This window comes from Teleopsis dalmanni, chromosome X (genome assembly GCF_002237135.1).
Source record: "Teleopsis dalmanni isolate 2A chromosome X, ASM223713v2, whole genome shotgun sequence".
NCBI lineage: Eukaryota > Metazoa > Arthropoda > Insecta > Diptera > Diopsidae > Teleopsis > Teleopsis dalmanni.
In genome coordinates, this window is record NC_051848.1 from 17,109,507 (window position 1) to 17,128,638 (window position 19,132).

Below are 19,132 nucleotides of genomic sequence, written 5' to 3' on the forward strand. Positions count from 1 at the left end.
TCTACAGCTTCGCTATTCGGTGTGCTCTTAAAGTTAAAGTGAATATATTTAAACGTTTTAAAACGTGTTTATATAGTTTAAGCAATTGTAATTTTGAGTAATCGACTCATTTTGTTATAAACTTGTTCATACAGCATACTTTATTTTAATCTTAGTTATTTTTTATGTATGTTATTAGATGCGTAGCGTTATAATTTGGATAAATAGTTGAATTTTTAGTATATGCAATTATACAAAATTATATCACTGATATAATTTTTCGGTTTAGGTAAAGCATCAGCTAATTTTTATTATTGTTGTACACAATTTATTCAAAATCGTTCATTGAATTGAAATTTGAAGTGTTTGGATTAAATAATAGGTCTGTGCCACGAGCTACGCGTAGTAAAACTCGAGTAAAACACAACAGAAGTACAAACTAAAAGCGTAACACAAATAAAGTGCCAAATTATCTTTTTACACAGATTTTCGTGGAAGTGCTTTGTATAAAATCTGGTGCGAAAACCAGAGCCGCGCAAACAATACAAAAATTTGAATTTAAACCAAAAACAGCTGATACACATATCGACATAAATTTTACTTGAAATAAAAAAATGTACGAGTAAAGTATGTGTAATTTGCAAACTCTTTTTCAAATTTGGACAGGGATGTTACGCTCACTCAGATACTCTCATTTAGTCGAAACATTTACTGGTGGAACTCACTTGTGTATACACAATGTTACTCAAAGTTACTACGAGTACCTCGTGGAACAGACCTAATATATGAAGAAATATAAGTAGAAATACATATCTAATTATATAAGAGAATAAGTGTTATTAATATTAATATTTATATACTTTCCCCTGTTATATAAATATAAAGAAAACGAGCTACAAAGTAAAATTCAGTTATAAATTTGATGTTTGGAATTGGTTTGTAATTTTAACTTGGTTTTTCAACGAAATGAGTTATTTGAGCCAATAAGCAAGATGACAAATAATTTCACAATTACTTGTGCTGCGTAAATAGGCTTTTAGGAAAAATTTTCTGTCTTACATTATATAAGTTATGGTGTAAACATTTCACTTGAAAAATAATTGACAATTACATAACACATATATGACACTTTTGTCATTTTACAGTTTTACAGTGGCTGGCAACGCGGAGTTTTATCGATCAATAGTGACGTTTCTGTAGAAAAAGTTTTCCAATTCAAGAATTGTGATAGGAGGGTATATACTATTTTCCATTGTTTAGGTATTTCAAAAAAAACAAAAATTCTGTGAATGCTAGATAAAATGTGAGTTAATTCATAGATACGTTTAGTTAAATAAAAATGATTATGTTTAATAAAAAAAATTGTTCTAAATTGTGCTATTAATTAATAATGTTTTTGTGAAACGAGAACAAACTTTTATCTTTTGGGTCAAAAGTAAATTTTAAAAATGAATTAGACTCAGTGCACCTGTTAAATCTTAAAGTTTTCAAGTTATAATATAAAAATTTGGGATTTATTAAAAAATTTGGGAAAATTATGTGACAAAATATTTGGTATTGAAAGAAACAATAGAAAAGAAGTAGTAAAAAATAAAGTAAAGTTATTTTTATGTTTTATGATGTGCATTTTCTATTTGTAGAATTTTTATAACTCTCAACTGCAGAGGGTGGGAGTAGAAAACTAAGTGAAATAGCTACTACAACAAAAGGAAGCAAAAAACCGTAAAGCGATAGCAGCAATAGCAGAGCAGCAGCGTATAGGGAAATACTCTACTCATGTATTTGTAACATTTCTATGTACACTTCGAGAGAAACAAAAAAAGTTGAATAGTCGAAAGAAAAGAGCTGCTGTGATAAAGAATACACACAGAAAGTAGAGAAATACACAGGACGAAACATAACAAGGATTCAGAAGCAATTATATGCATAATTACGAGTAGCCTTTCATATATATACATATAATTATTTATATATACATACATATATAAATATAAGTATATATTTGCATTTGTATATTATATCCAGAAACAAAAATTATTTCAAAGTGACAACGATAAACATTACTATTGCGACAGTGGTGTTACTAATACTCATTCACATAAGCCGGCCTACTCTAATAAAATAAAAAGTTAATACGCCCCTGATAAAAAATACGCTAAAATTACATACTCATATCAAGAGCCTTATCAGCAAAGAGTCACAGTACGCTTAATTACCCAGAAAATAAATAAATTACAAAAGTGCTACACAATTTCCGACAGGCGTCTTAGGCGGAAATTGTATATTGAACAATGAGCATTTCACCAGAAGTTTGGGTTGTGACCCCACATGAAAAAGCAAAATTTCAAGAACATTTCAAGGCACTACAGCCACAAAATGGTTTCGTTACCGGAGCTCAGGCTAAAGGTTTCTTCTTGCAGTCTCAATTGGAGCCACTAGTTTTGGGAAAAATATGGTAAGCTATTGAAACTGGAACCTAACATTATTACCTGTTTCTTTTCGAATTTTTTACAATTTTTTTCAAGTTTCATTTCTTAAGTTTTTTAAATAATTTATATTAAGTTATTCTTCATATTATTAGTTATATTGCTTTATATTTATACATAAATTGAAATAGTTCGCCAAAGCTATCAGCCCACTGAAGGCACAGGTCGTACCGCTGTGCTTCTATTTAAACGAAACGCAATTATTATGATTTGAACTAATTTTCATCTTAAAAAGTAATAAAATTCATTTATTAGTGAATGAGAAATATATGACTCAGTGCTTGTGTTTACATCAGCTTATATTCTTTATACTTGAGATTAGATTGAGATGGAGATTGGCTAATTGGCTAATTGGCTGTGATTATAGCATTGGATTTATCACAAGAGATATCAAATACATGCATTAAATATATTTGGATTAGCTGTGTCTCTCATCTATGCCGATAAAATAATTCTTGTACTTTCACAATTGAAGCTGCGTTTGTAAATCTCTCCAGAAATCCATATAAAATATTTCATAGTTTATATTTTTATGAGAGTAGTTAATGTGATCTCAGAAGATTCTAAATATATTTTTAACTGGTGTTAAACTAAATGTGTAAATGCTCGTCTAAATACTCATGATAAATTTATATCATATATAGTTTATATGAATTTGAAAAAAAGTTAACAAACATTAAATTGTGAATTGTGTATTTATTTCTTTTCAAATTCCTTCTATATTTATTGTTCTGTTTCTCATTTCATGTAAGACTAGGTAGCTAATTTTTAACATCCTTAAATCATTTATAAAAATAAAGTAACATCTACTTTTATATATTTCAGGTCCTTGGCAGACACTGATTCTGACGGTAAAATGAATATCAACGAGTTTAGTATAGCTTGCAAACTTATCAGTTTAAAACTGCGTGGCGTAGAATTACCAACACAATTACCACATAAGCTGTTAACGTCTGTAGCTCAATTAGAAATGACACCGTCTATAACACCAACAGGTAGTATGAGCCCATTAGATCCAGTTAAAACAGCGGGCGGTATGAAGCCTATCATTCCTGGCGTACCAAATATGCCTGTTGCTATGACTAACATTAGCAATATACCGGGAAGTTTGCCAGGAACTGTACCAACGATGGTTCCAACTGTTCCTAATATAGGTACATCACCTATTGCTATAGTACCGACGATGCCATTACAGCAAATGCCTATTGCAGGTGCAAATATTGTACCAACTGCAGCACCACAGGCTGTACAGGCAAGTGCTGCTACTATACCAGGTGTAATGCCAAATATATTGCCAACAGTGGGTACTATTCCGACTGCAGTCATTCCTAGCACTGTACCGATGGCTGGAGCTGTTCCACCAACGAAAATTATTTCACCCCCAAGTGGAGATGTTAAGGTACCAGCTACACCTACTCCACCACATAGCAATCCACCTAGTCGTAATATGTCCATTTCAGAGCGAGCTCCATCCATCGAATCTCCGTAAGTATATATATGAATAAATATTACAATTGGTATGCAGAAATAATTAATTATCGTTTTTTTCCCCACCTTACAGACAAGGCGAGTGGGCAGTTAAGGCCGCAGCGAAGCGTAAATATACACAAGTTTTCAACGCAAACGATCGCAATCGCACCGGTTTTCTTACTGGTGCACAAGCACGTAATGTTCTTATACAAAGTAAATTACCTCAAGTTACGCTTGCCCAAATCTGGACACTCTCAGACTTAGATGGTGACGGTCGCTTAAGTTGTGACGAATTTATATTAGCTATGTTCCTTTGCGATAAAGCTATGTCAGGTGAAAAAATTCCTTCTACTTTGCCAGCTGATTGGATACCACCTACCTATCGGAAGAGTAAATCGCGTCAAGGTTCAGTTTCTGGACCTGGTTCACGTACCGGCTCTACGCCATCTTCTCGACATGCGTCTGTTTCATCACAAGGTACTGTTGATGCAGATCCCTCAGCTGGATTACCTCAAAGTAATATATTTTAAAATATGGAATATAATAATATTCATACTTTTACATAATTTGCAATTAGCTACATTTGAGGACAAGCGCAAAGAGAATTTCGACAAAGGACAGGCAGAGTTGGATCGCCGTCGCAAATTACTACAGGATCAGCAAAGAAAAGAAAAAGAGGAGCGAGAAAGAAAAGAACGCGAAGAAGCTGAGAAACGAGAAAAAGCGCGCTTAGAAGCAGAACGCAAGCAGCAAGAAGAATTAGAGCGTCAATTGCAAAAGCAGCGTGAACTTGAAATGGAAAAAGAAGAGCAACGAAAGCGTGAATTAGAGGCTAAAGAAGCAGCAAGAAAGTAAGCATTAGGATAAAATATCTGTTAAAAATAATAAAAATAATTGTGTAATATGTATTTTAGGGAACTCGAAAAACAACGTCAGCTGGAATGGGAACAAGCTCGTATTGCTGAAATGAATAGTCAGAAGCAGCGTGAACAGGAACGTGTGCTGAAACACAAGGCACACAATACACAGTTGAACGTCGAATTAAGCACATTAAATGAAAAAGTAAGAAAACTAGCTATTTATTTAGTTCTTTTGCTTACAAGAGGTATAAGAGGTATAAAAAATTAAAGACACCTATAATGAAGAAAATCCAGATTTAGTTTTACGAACATTGAATTGAATGCTGAATGCTAGAGTTACAGCAACGCTAGCAGGAATATTAACAAATACGGGGACGTTTTTAAAAATTGAGCGTCCCCTGGCAATTGCAAATGCGGGGGAGGCTGCAGTAATTGAAAAACGCATTTCTCATTTTGAACACTTTTTTGATTCGCATAAAAATTGTTTAGTCGTAGTGTCGGGTTCTAAGAACGGCCGGGTTTACATCCCGGAGCAACTCGTTAAGTTCGACGACCAACTACCATTAAACACTACCAAAAGAGACAACACAAGCTAGTCCCTGCGGGCTACAACAACAATAATAACAATTGTAATGTCTATTTCGCCCTGAGTATGGGAAGGTCCTGGTCAAATTCAAATCATGGGATGGGATGAACGAATGATTGGAAGATGAAGCATGTGTGAAATAAGAACCGGAGAAGAGTTGACATTTTATTACATACATTAGTTTCTAGAGAGTATTTAATATGCAGTTTTCCCTTTAGATTATTAAAATATGGTTGAGTCAAAAATAACGATGGCGATAATTACTGTTTAAAGAGATTTTGTATTACTAAATTTAATTTAAAGTTAAAGTTTATGAAATTAAAGTTTTAATTTCAATTTTTTGTTGTAGTGTTTTTCCCTGAAAAAGATACTTAAAACATTAAGCATACTTTATATGTGAGCTTATTGGATTTTATAATGAAGTCTGTAACAAACTCAAAACTTTGATTTAATAAAATATGGTCACTATTAAATATGTCATTATAGATAAAGGAATTGTCACAAAAAATTTGCGATACACGCGCTTCTGTTACTAACGTTAAATCAATAATCGATGGCATGCGTTCGCAACGTGATACTTCCATGTCAGAGATGGCACAATTCAAAGCACGTATCAAGGAGCAAAATGCAAAATTATTGCAATTAACACAAGAGCGTGCCAAGTGGGATGCGAAAGTCAAAGCAGCAGGTGTTCCAGGTGATGTAGCACAACAGGAACAAATGAATGCAGCTTTTGCTAATAAACAAGTAAGTATATATTGTTTTATATAGAGTTGTATATAGGATTACTAAAGTTTTGTTAAGTTAATATATATTAAAATAAACTTTGTTTTTTACAGTTGATTATTAAACAACTGAAGGACAAAGTTGAGAATATACAAAAAGATATAGAAGCCAAAAAGGAGGACATCAATTCAAACGATGTACAAGTCGCTGAAGTGAAGGGTGAACTTTCTGCACTTATAAACAAGTGCGAGGAACTATACGCAGATTATGATAAACAACGCACTCAAGTGCTGGAACTGAAATATAATAAGAGAAATGACAACGTAACAACTGCTACAGGCTGGGAAACATCGGCAACTTGGGGTGCAGATTCTTATAATACTGTTGTGGAAAATGCGGTTCCAGCAGTTGAAGGTTATACCAAATATCGTGCTGTATATGAGTTTAGTGCTCGTAACGAAGACGAAATAACTTTTGCACCAGGGGATATAATACTTGTACCTATTAATCAAACCACCGATCCTGGCTGGTTATCCGGAGAAATAAATGGGCACACAGGTCTCTTTCCAGAAACGTATGTAGAAAAAATTGAGGACGATTATGTTACTGCAGCAGTAGTGAACCCTATAGCAGCTACGACTGATACACAAGTGATTCCCGGTTATGCAGCACAAGATACCTTCAATGACAACAGTCAAATGCAAGAAATTCTTTTCACATTATATAAATTCCATATTTATGTATTTATTTTTTTGTAGCAATGGAGATGTTGAATATTATATAGCAGCATATCCGTACGAATCAGCTGAATTAGGTGACTTGACTTTTGGTGCAGGAGAAATGGTGATGGTAACCAAAAAAGAAGGTGATTGGTGGACTGGAACAGTAGGCAATCGTACTGGCATATTTCCATGGAATTACGTACAAAAGGCGGATGTAGGTACGACGGGTACTGCAGCCGTTACAGATACACCCATTGATTCAACGGCACCGTATCAAGAACAAACAGTAAGTCAGTTAATTGATTTTTAGATTAAAAAAATTTGGTTTATAAATTTAATTTTTCAATTAAAAAAATTTTGACTCACTAATACTTAATTTGTTTTTAGTTTATCTTTTAATCATATTTTGTAATTATAATAATTTCTTCATTGGAATAGTGTACTATTGGAGTTAAAAGCAGTTATAAATTGTGCACATTCCTTAATTTAAAGTTAACATAATGGTTGGACTTCTTTAGAAAAACTTTCCTGCAGCAAAGACTCATCTGTTATGTTTTTTATAAATATAATTCTTATTTTTAGTTTTTAAATATATTTGAATAAGCAATTAAGTTTTTTTATATTAAATGTAACCAATTCTCTATAACGACTTTATTTAAATGCAAAGCATTTTTTAAACATAACATCTCTGCAAGGAACCTCTAAGTCATTATTGAAAATAAAAATAAAATTTAAAATGATTCTGGATCAATCAATGGTAAAAGCCGTAAAAATAAAATCTCATTTTTATATAGATTTAGACGATATCCTGAAACACAAAGAAACAGTTGCTTGACAAATAATTTAGGGAAACATAAGGTCATACATACTGAATGATCCCAAATATGTATTTGCGCTTCAATGCATTAGCTTGTTTTTTTAGGTTTTAAACATTATTTAAGCTGTTATTTATATAAATATTAATAAATACGAATTAAATATATTTATAAAATAAGCACGAAAACCATAAAAAATACATTAAAGAACAAAAAAAAAAAATAATAATGGAGCGTTTTGTCGATCCTGACGACATCGTTCTACCGGTATCCGACTGTGAATCTTAAAAACCTTAGATGATAGTCAACCAAGATGATTAGGTTAATCTTATAAATATCAAGCTCTGTTGATTGGCAAACTTTATTCCGTTCCTTACTATTTTCTTCTGTTACTACTTTTCTTGTTTTTTGTATTAATAAATCATGCTTTTATAACAAAATTTTTCTTTAGTAGTTGCGAATTCGCGCATTTTTTTTTGTTTCATGAACCAAACCAAATTTTAATTTATTTGTGACTAATCACGTTATTTAGAAGTTTTCTATAAAAGTAATGCCTCTACATTTCCCGCTAATGCTTTACTGCATCGTTTATCGTTTATCATTGCATAGGACAACAATGTTAATGGAAATGCTTCTACTTATGAAACAGTAAAAACTGCACCACTCCAAGAGCAACAACTCAACAAAGACAACACCTGTACAACACAAAAAGAACCAATTGCTCCCCTCACAACTTCTAACAGCACTACCAACGTTGAAGAAACACACACAAATGAAGAACTTGATACGGAAGTTTCACAGATTAACACTCAATCTAAGAGTCAGAACGAACCAGCGGAATCTTATAGTCGACCTATGTCGCGTACCTCTTCCATGACGCCTGTAATTAATACAGAAGTTTTCTTTATAATAATACAAATAGCGCATTAATCCATACATATATAAATCTAAACATGCACACAACCATACGCTTAAAGGGGCTTGTAAGAAGTATTGAGAAGTTTTACAAAAGATCTAAAAAAAATGGAATGGTAAATGTAAATAAATTTTAAATAATTAAAATCTGAAAGACGATATGAATGACTGAAGTTCTCAATACTTTTTACCCAAGCAATTTATTGAAAGACCAAAAACCTTTTTGAAGGTGAAACATTTTCACGCTTATTGTATGTCACTGTGCACGCGTACTCATGTATGTGATTAAAATGAGCGGTATAAGGTGCTGCTCCATAGAAACCGAGTATCTAACTTAACTAATATTGTTTTATTATATATATTAAAAAGTGTATACTAATGTATCTTCTCTTAAATATGTGAAATATAGGGTATGCGTGCCAAACGGTCGGAAATTGCACAAGTAATCGCACCTTATGAAGCAACAAGTGCGGAACAGTTGTCTCTTACACGTGGTCAACTAATTATGATACGAAAGAAAACCGATTCAGGATGGTGGGAAGGAGAATTGCAAGCTAAAGGTAGACGTCGGCAAATCGGCTGGTTCCCGGCATCTTATGTCAAAGTATTGCAAGGGGGTCGTAACAGCGGACGAAATACCCCAGTTTCTGGCAGTCGCATTGAAATGACAGAACAAATCTTAGGTAAATATTTTCCAGTATATATTTTAATCGAGATCAAAGAATTTGCGATTAAAAAAGTTGAAATAAAATACATAATTGTAGTACATATTGGTAGAGACTATAGTACTTATGGATAATTATTTAACCTATAACTATTGAGTTTAAGATGACGTCAATTATCATCTTGACACCATAATTAAAGGAAACTTATGGCATTTATTAAAAAATATTTATTCTTGATTTATTCTTGATTTATTCTTGATTTAAATTGATTGACACCATCGCTATCATGACACCATTGCATGACTGCCTATCAATTAGTTACCTATACAGCCCAGCCTACTGTACTGTATTTCGTAGAGTTCTTTAATGTGCTGTGCGTTCAGCGACATCATGGTATATAATAGATTTCGATGAAACAGAGTTGTGATAACTCTTGAAGTTATTACTCTCTTTGGGTAATATAGTTTCTTATAGAAACAGTGTGGAATTACTATATATGTATATGCAATTGCTCTTCTTCCATAGTTTTGCAAATATTTACTGAAAGTAGCGCCGTTCAAACAGCTATAACAATGATCTATAATCTATAGTTTTGTATATTGTATATTTCTTGCTATAGAACGTTTTTTAAACGTTTGTTAGCTTTTCAATATATGTACGAAAATATTATTTACTTTTTAAGCTAATTGTCTAATAAATATGAATCTAATAAATATCTTCTAAAATGTATTTTTTGTGTTGATTTTAGATAAAGTCATTGCTCTGTATCAGTACAAAGCACAGAATGACGATGAACTGTCTTTCGAAAAGGATGACATAATAAGTGTGCTTGGGCGTGATGAACCAGAATGGTGGCGTGGAGAGTTAAATGGCATATCAGGTTTATTTCCTAGCAACTATGTTGGACCATTTGTTACATCCGGTAAGAATAACAAAAGTTAAACTTGTTGCATGTATAAAGACTGCAGCAATGATATTTAGTAGTTAATAATGTTATGTTTTAATGTTATTTTGGCTGTCGTCATATAAGATACCTTATCAATCGAATGACATTTACTCTCTTACTCTCTACTGTTTTAAGTTTGTTGTTGTATTTTTAAAAGTATTTTTTGTTTGATCATACCAACTTTTTGATTGTTTTAATAGTTATACATTATAATTTTAAGTAATTTATAAAAAAGATAATTATATTTTTTAAAAGTTTGTAAATGAATCATTCCAAAAGACATAATGTCTAGTTTCTAAAATGTATATACATAAATATAAATATATATATATATATATATATATATATATACAGGTGTATATAATTTAATATTTCATATGAATCCAATACAATCCTCGAAATTTTAAAATGAACTATTTAAAATGAATTATTAATAATTATTGTTGTCAATTTTGATTGAAATTTCTAAAATTTTTAAACTGCTTTAACATATATTTTTGGATAAAAATGGCATTAAATTTGAAATAAGAAATGCCACTTGTAATAATTTATATTCAATCTGTCATCTGTCAACATATAATTACTGTTATAAGCGAATATTTAAATTTAATATTTGTTTAAAAAATCGTATCTATGTATTATGATATAAAATACTAATAACAATAATAATAAAGAATCAATTAGTTTATTGAGACAAACAATAAAAACTAACAAAAAATCTAAATTATACAGAGTACGAATCTTGGAAGAGATTTTTTTCGTATGCGTCTAATCTCCCATAGATACAGATATTGTATTATACACATCCACTTTTAATAACGTTAAATTCCACCTCTGTATTGTTTTGGTTATGGTGGTTAGGATAGCAATCCCCCCTCCTATTGAAATGTAAGGTAGCATGACCTCTCATTCAACTAGGTTCCTTTAGTTGCTGAATTTATTTTGCAAATTACAGACACTTTTGTATAATTGTCTTAGTTTTCTAATTATATATTCACGTCAGTGGCATACTAGTACCTTATCGGTTTTATCTAATGATCTGCAATGAAAATATATATGACCACATCAAAATGACTCCTGGAGCCTTATCGGGTTTTTCTAATCAACAATAAGAAGGATATATATAATCATATTAATGTTAATTCTCTAGGTATGTTATATAGCTCTTGCTATACAGTCACTTAATTTAGGTTTTTTTAGGACTGGTTTAATGGTTTTGGTTCATTTTCTTTCATAATGGACCGTATAATAATTTACTTTCTTGTTCTTCGTCTATCTTTCTCTTAGATAGAGATGGTAAAATACATAAGTAAATGATCACTCACATAGTATGAGGGAATTATTTTGTTAAATCATAATAACATAAAATCTTGTATCCTTCGTTTTTCAGATGTACTAGTTTTTTTGTATGGCCCTTGCATGTGAAACCATATCACACTCGTATGGTAGTACGCCGTGTAACGTTTGCCATCACATTGCTTTCTTTCATTTTCCAAATTAAACTTATCATATTGAATAAAATTCTTTCCTTCTTTCACAATATTTACGACATGTGTTAATAAGCTGTCTCGATTAGTTTTTTATTTGTTAAACTGGAATATCTTACCAATAAATTTATGATAATCGGTTATCTTCACGATATCATACAGAGTGTAATTCACACTGATAGCTTTTCATACTTAAGTCTCCTCTCCACCTATGTACACACTATCTCGAATGTTTTTGACTATCTTTTGTGTAATAGATTATATGTATAATAGATAAGCATCTATGATATTTCTATAGTTTATTATATTTTTCTGAAAAATTTTGTTAATGCATGCAATGCTTATATATTATTTATCATGAAAATGATTTATTATTGGTATAGGAGTTTTCTTACAAAGGATTTTTAGGTTATTAATGATGAAATTTCAATATGCAATATAAACTACACGTTTGTGTCAGTATAAACGTGCATCAAGTCATAAGTTTTGTCTCCTATTCACCACTTTTACATATTAAGTGTTGGATGATCTGACGTTCTGATTTTCAAATATTTAACTACAGGTCCTTAAATATTCTTCTCTTCAAGATTCCTTTTGATGCTTTCCATCCAGACCAGATATAGTGTAATACCTCTTCTTTCGTTTCTACTATTCCATATTCTCTTCCTTTTTAAATATCGGAAACAACTGGAAACTGGAAAAATGTATAAAAAGACAGGGGTTGCATAGTTACAGTAGTTGAGTAACTGTTATAATTTTACGCTTTGCTTAGAACTTGGGACACTTGGGATATTCAACAAGTAGAGCTTGTTGAACTCTTTAAGCTTCAATGATATCAGTCTGTTCAGCCTTACCCTCTGATTGAAATACAATTAACCATTAAGATCATGTTCCAATAACAATTTTGGTTTTAAATCTGATCGTAATTCAGTCTTTTATTATTGTAAGTAAAAGAGTAATCAATAGAAATTCAATCGCATTTGTTTACAGATTTTATTGGAGAGAGCTTATGAGAAAAAATTATTTACTAAAGTAAATATACAAATAAAGATAAAGATGGAAGTCCAATTGTATAAAAGACTTCTATACTCAAAATATTTTACAGATTTAAATAAGACAAAGAACAGCTTTTGCAGAATTATCATTTGTTAAGCTGTCAGTTAGATACGATGGAAGTATTTAGATATTTATTTGATCGTCATTTGAGGTTTATTTGTATAGTAGTGTTTTTGCGAAAGTTTTTCTTAACTTGAAGTCACGTATTATTCCTTTCTTCTGAAATTGACCCTGTACTGTTCATCGCATACCCTGGATGACTGTGGCGCTCACTTTAAACTCAGCTCATCTGTTCGATGTATAGAAGCTTTTGTTTGTTGCTGTATTCAAAATACTAGGTCTGTTCCACGAGCTACTCGTAGCAAAACTCAAGTAAAACACAAGTAAAATACAAACTAGGTCTTTTCGACGAGGTACTCGTAGTAAAACTCAAGTAAAACACAAGTAAAGTACAAACTAAAAGCGTAACACAAATAGTGCCAAATTACGCTTTTTACACAGATTTTCATGGAAGAACTTTGTGTAAAATCTAATGAAAACATCAGTACGGCGCAAATACACAATATAAAAATTTTAATACAAACCAGAACAGCTGATTCACACATCAACACAAGTTTTACTTGAAATAAAAAAATGTACGAGTAAATTTTCAAATTTGAACAGGGATGTTACGTTCTCTTAGATGCTCTCATTTACTCGAAAATTTCCTGGTGGAAGGCAGTTGTGTATACACAGTGTTATTTAAAGTTACTCCGAGTAGCTCGTGGAATTGTTAATTTACAATTGTTACAATATTCTCAAATATTACTGCGTATTCAACAATATTTAAATTATTATTATTATTTTGTATTTTATATTGTTTATTTGCTAAATGGTGTTTATATAGTAAACATAATACTTTAAGTAAATTATGTAAATTCCTTTTTGCATGATAGACTTAGATTTTAAAATGATGCATTCATTATTAATGTCAATGCATAAAAAAGTAAAAAATAAAATAAAAATTAATATGAATCCAAAAATTTTAAAAATTAAGAATAAAATTTGTGATTAAATAAAATTGTGGTATGTAAATATCACATAAATGTTGTTTATTTTTATAATATAAATAATCTCATAAATCTCTGTATTACGTTTACATGTAATTATTTGAAATTGTTGTTATTTCGAAATTTATTTTCATCCGGAAGTTGATATTATTTATTAGTTGCATTTTTTAAATCTATTTATCATAATCAATTTTTAAATTACATATGATATATGTAATATCCTACATATTGCTAAATATGTATAAAAATATGAAATGATATATTCTAAAAATGTAATGTTTAAAAAATTAAAAGAAATTGCCTGTTATTATTTCAGTTATATTTAATTATTAAGAATATTTTTTTGTTTGTTTTTTAAATTGTAATTAGTCATTAGTCATATTAATTAAAAGTAAATATAATATAAACTTAATATATAAACATATAAAGATCTTAAACTACTTTCTGTTAAAAATTGATTTGCTGGGAAATTATTACCTTCGCACTTCGTAATTCCTTTTTTTTTTTTATTTTTATTTAATTTAATTTATTATTTATTATTTATATTTTCTTAATACTTAATAGTTTTTCTTTGGCTACATATATGCGTATTCATATATGGTACTATCAGTAAATATTTTTAACAAGTCTAGACCTATATAAAATTATTTTTTAACAGATACATTTTCTCTGTTAATTACAAGATTTTTTTTGCCGCCTTTTTAGTATATTACGTGTGGTTAGTGCTATAAGAGCTTTATTTCTCCACTGGAGATATAGTTTTCTCCTATGAGCTTTTTAACAAGTCTAGGCCTATATAAAATTATTTTTTAACAGATACATTTTCTCTGTTAATTATAAGATTTTTCTTTGCCGTCTTTTTAGTATATTACGTGTGGTTAGTGCTGTAAGAGCTTTATTTCTCCACTGGAGATATAGTTTTCTCCTATGAGCTTTTGTGTCTGATTGCGGCTTAAATATATTTTTAATAGAAACGTGAGCGAAATCTGAAAGATGTTAGCGATTCATTTGTTTGCGGTAGTTATCACACATTCGTAAACCACTTAAGAAGAATCTTTCTCTTTAACACGTTTCTAGTATTACTATACCATTCTTTGATATTGTTTTTGCTTCTGTGGAAAATCGAAGCACAGATTGAATAGGTGACTTATGAAATGAAAATGAAAGTCCTGAAAGTCACTTTTCAACTGATTACATTACAACTGTTACATTATTTTTCTAAATAATATCGGTACCAAAATAGATAAATATATAGATTTAACCGATTTAAAAGCATGATTGGTTGGTTGCAATGGCAGTAGCAGGTCCGCTACTCATATTTACCAATATTTCGACGCTTTCTATCACATTCTTACTATAAATAAGAAACAAAAACAAACATAAACGAATTCTATCTTTCGAACCATACTAATTCAAGTGCTACGATTTTAGTAAATTTCAATATTTTAAGCATTCTTTTACTACTCTATATAAAGGTCGGTTTTCAAGATATCGAGATTTCTGCATGAAAAAGATCGAAAAGTAGAGGCGTCTGTTAGATGGTGTGTATAGTTATTCGTAGTGCAATTAATATAAAAAATGTACAACTGTAAAGGCTGATATAGCGTGGTAGAAAGAGTTGCACAAAATACTAATCAGAATCTTGTTACTAGTAATGTAATGTAATGGCAGATAAATGATAGGCCCAGAATGATTCTGTGGTCTAGGCAAAGGAACTCTATCCATTCTTATGAACGGCGCAGAGCAAAAGGAAAGAGAACTCTATTGAGAAAGGCTATCAAGACTATCACAATCTAAAATGCTATCACATAAGAATGCATAACACAATTAAAAAGTAACCTAAAAATTATTGTGGGATTATTGACCGGTCATTGTAGATTAAATAATCACCTATAGAAGTTAGGAATTCAATCGAACTCAGACTGCAGATTCCGTAGAGAAAAAAGAGCAACTGCATGCCATGTGCTTGGTGAGTACCCGGCACTGATGCACAATCGGAAGAAACACGTAGGAAGGTATTTCATGGATCACATAAGGATCCAAAATAGGCTCTATACTGTTTTTCATTAAAGAAATCGGACTTGGAGAAACATTCAAATCCAACTAAGGGGCACAATAGATCTTTAAGGTCGCACTGCACTATCTCTTCTTTTCAATAATAATAATAATAATGTAATAGGTACCAACTTAAAATAATTTTAATGATTTTAAAACCGTTTTGAAATAAATAAGTTATTAGGATACAACGTTTTTGGTGTATTATTAGTTTTTTTTTTGACTGAACGTTTTTTTTTTTGCTAAACCTTGCTTTGATGGCAGACCCCATTAGTCAGAAACACCCTGTATATATGTTCTTGAATATTTTTTCGTTCATTTTTGATTTTGCAAAATTTACAAAATTTGTACGTTCAAATGAATGGTAATATTTTAATATATCTATATAAATTAATATTTTGTTTATTGCAGGTAATGTATAACGAGTTATTGGTGTGGGTTTGTAAATTGTTTCTTGAATATTAAAAGCTACGTCTGCGTGTAATAGAAATGTTAGAAGGATATAGAAAACTGACTAAATACGAAAAATTGGTAAAAAACACACAAACAAAAGTATACATATACATATATATAAAATATACAAATAATAATAATTAATTGTTTTGTAGTTAATTTGAAAGTGAAGTTTAAAAATTCCAAAAGAAAAAAATATTATGGAAGAAAATACCTAAAAAGCCTACCAAAAAGAAATTTTGATGCAATTATTTAGTAAAAAACAAAACAAAACAAAATAAAATAAAATAAATTAAAATAAAATTAATGACAAAATTTGTTGTAAGACATTTAAACTGAATTAATAAAATATATAAAAAAATAAAGTATATACATATGTATTAGGGCACAGAGTTCTGCAAGTAAAGTAAAAGTTTGTAAATACACAAATTATAATATCAAATTAAAAATTCAAAATTCAAAATAAAAAATTCAAAATAAATAAATATGAGCAAAGTTAAATAAAAATGCAAAGTTAACGAAAAAGTTAATAAATATTAAAATAAAATTAATATTTAAACAAAAAGATGCGCAAAGTTGGAAAATTTGATGAAATACTCAACTCAGACTTTTCTATATATCGATGTGGAAAAATTACTACTAAAACAAGATAAACTATATTCAGATCACCGCATATATTAAAGACAATATTAAGCTTTTAATGCGTACTTAAAGGAAACAATAAAATCAATAAAATAAATATTATCCAAAAAGTCTTTAAACACAACCAAAACCAAAACCAAAAGCAAAACCAAAAAAAAGAAACAAAATAAGATTAAATAAATAATTAAACAAAATCTTAATTATAAAAAAATTTACAAACAATTACAACAAATGCAAAAGCATTACTTATGATACTTTTACATACATACTCAAGTCTATATGCAAATATGTATATTAATTATATATTATATATAGACTATATACAACGTACGTTATAATAAAATATATGCTCGTATATACTTAGATGTGAGTGTTTCTTTGGTTCTAAACAAACAATTTTTGCAAATCTAAAAATCTAAACGTAATTTATGTGTTTTTGATCGTGTTAAAATAATATGTATACATTATGCATTAAATAGAAAAAAAAATATATATATAATAATGTTTTTATTAATATATTTAATTTATATATATATATATATATATATATATATATATAGAAATTGAGATATAAATAGATATGCATTATATATTAATCATAATTATTGACTACTCATGTGATCTGTCTGTCTGCCTATCTTACAATTGCATGCGTCAAACTTAAATCTTCCTGAGAAACACATTTTACTATTATTTTCACTTAGCATATACATATAACATATAATATATATAATATAATAATGTATTTTATTTCATGAACTTGCAAAACTTTCCAATTATAATACGAATACTTCTAGATCAGTTTGTTCTAATACTGGAAAAGAGTGAAAGAGTAAGCAAACATATGTATTGTAGAATATGTTCGTGTGTTGATTAATTAATCTGAAGGATTACATATTTAATTCTTTAAATCCATACAAGAAACTTATGACCGTAACAAATAGTTTCCATTGAACTCTTTAATCACTTAATTTTAATCGAGCCGCTTCTATATGCATCTTCCATTTGTTGCAATGCCCTGATCATTTGCTGCCTTGAAGGTTATAATTTAGAAAGATAATTGCTGCAGAACTACGTAGTTTGTGGCCAAGCCACTTATATGTCTGGGGCACTAATTACTCAGTAATTAGTGGTTGCCTTTAGCAACTTTAGCGTAGCATCGTTGTAGTTAGAAGTTGAAGAGTGTCAATATGTACGACAATTAGTTCTTTATTTAATACAACTTTTAAGAAGATTCAATAATCAGGTCTTTATAATACTTAACCAAAATTTTCCTGGAATTGTAAAAGTTTGAAAAAAAATACATATTTTAGGTAGAAGTGAATACAATAAGAATAAGAGACATTTTTTTTTATTAAAGCAGATCGTAACTATACAAATGGCGAGCAGTCGTGAAGCTGCAGAAAGCCGACTTTCTGTTACATCAGTCGAACGTATATTGTAACGCTAATTCAGACAGAATGAAAAAGATACTTTTAGACAAAGCTAACTTCCGGTGCTGACAGAATGAAAAAGATACTTTTAGACAAAGCTAACTTCCGGTGCTTTGAGATAAACCATTCTTGTTGTGGCTATAACGGTTGTGGCTAAAACTCGTTAAAAAGGGCCATCTTTTTAAAATGTTGAAAACATATACCAGTATAGCAGTGAAGTAAAAATTGTTCGAAGGCATGAAGATACCGACAAGAATAATAATTTTCACATTACAGAAGAAAAGAGATATATATAAATTTCTTGTAAATGTCTTTAGCCTGAAGAGTAAGGCAAAGTTTATAGATCAAAAAGAAAATGCATGTCAGATTATATACTTTAAATTAGTTCAAAATTAACCTTTTTGGATTTGCTAAAAGTAAAAGTATGGCGCTAAGATCTAAAGTATCACTTCCACAATCAAGTATTTTGTAAACTCCACATTTAACTTATATTATCGTCAGTATCTCTAATTTCTTAAAGAGCTTGGGCCCTTTACTTAAATTGAATTTTTATATTAGTATATAAACAATTATTTCACATTTTTCGCAAACTTTTTTCCGTTTATTGAAACATCGGTTCGTTTTGATGAAGGAAATACATCATATTTATTTGCCTTGTTATAGGCAATTTGTTATATTATTTGCCTTGTTATAGCCACGTTGCCACCATATGATATATCTTCTTGATGAAAGTCAGTTTTTATTTTCTTTGATAATTTCTTCTTATTCCTCATGGCAAAAACTTTTG

At 30.0% G+C, this 19,132-nt stretch overlaps 1 protein-coding gene across 6 annotated transcripts; it reads left to right on the forward strand.

Annotated features, from left to right (window-relative positions):
* The first annotated feature begins 1,161 nt into the window (after positions 1-1,161).
* On the forward strand, positions 1,162-16,513 carry LOC119689724 (intersectin-1). Of its 6 annotated transcripts, XM_038104617.1 has the most exons (14): positions 1,357-1,559; positions 1,620-2,434; positions 3,291-3,950; positions 4,027-4,451; positions 4,513-4,786; positions 4,850-4,997; positions 5,868-6,128; positions 6,221-6,807; positions 6,866-7,115; positions 8,254-8,526; positions 8,969-9,242; positions 9,973-10,146; positions 16,229-16,369; positions 16,426-16,513. In XM_038104617.1, exons 2-13 carry the CDS (start codon positions 2,271-2,273, stop codon positions 16,237-16,239), a joined length of 3,501 nt encoding a protein of 1,166 aa, XP_037960545.1. In that variant the 5' UTR covers positions 1,357-1,559; positions 1,620-2,270; the 3' UTR covers positions 16,240-16,369; positions 16,426-16,513. The 6 variants fall into 6 exon arrangements, with proteins under 6 accessions (XP_037960542.1, XP_037960543.1, XP_037960541.1 ...); XM_038104614.1 differs by lacking the exons at positions 1,357-1,559; positions 16,229-16,369; positions 16,426-16,513 and adding an exon at positions 1,162-1,282 and having other exon boundaries at positions 9,973-10,337; XM_038104615.1 differs by lacking the exons at positions 16,229-16,369; positions 16,426-16,513 and having other exon boundaries at positions 1,356-1,562; positions 9,973-10,337.
* The last annotated feature ends 2,619 nt before the right edge of the window (positions 16,514-19,132 follow it).

Excerpts from the sequence above, each read along its gene's own strand:
- LOC119689724 (XM_038104614.1), top strand. The coding sequence starts at position 2,271 with ATGAGCATTTCACCAGAAGTTTGGGTTGTGACCCCACATGAAAAAGCA. Across the intron at positions 2,435-3,290 it reads CTAGTTTTGGGAAAAATATG|GTCCTTGGCAGACACTGATT; the intron begins GTAAGCTATTGA and ends TATATATTTCAG. Across the intron at positions 4,998-5,867 it reads TAAGCACATTAAATGAAAAA|ATAAAGGAATTGTCACAAAA; the intron begins GTAAGAAAACTA and ends ATGTCATTATAG.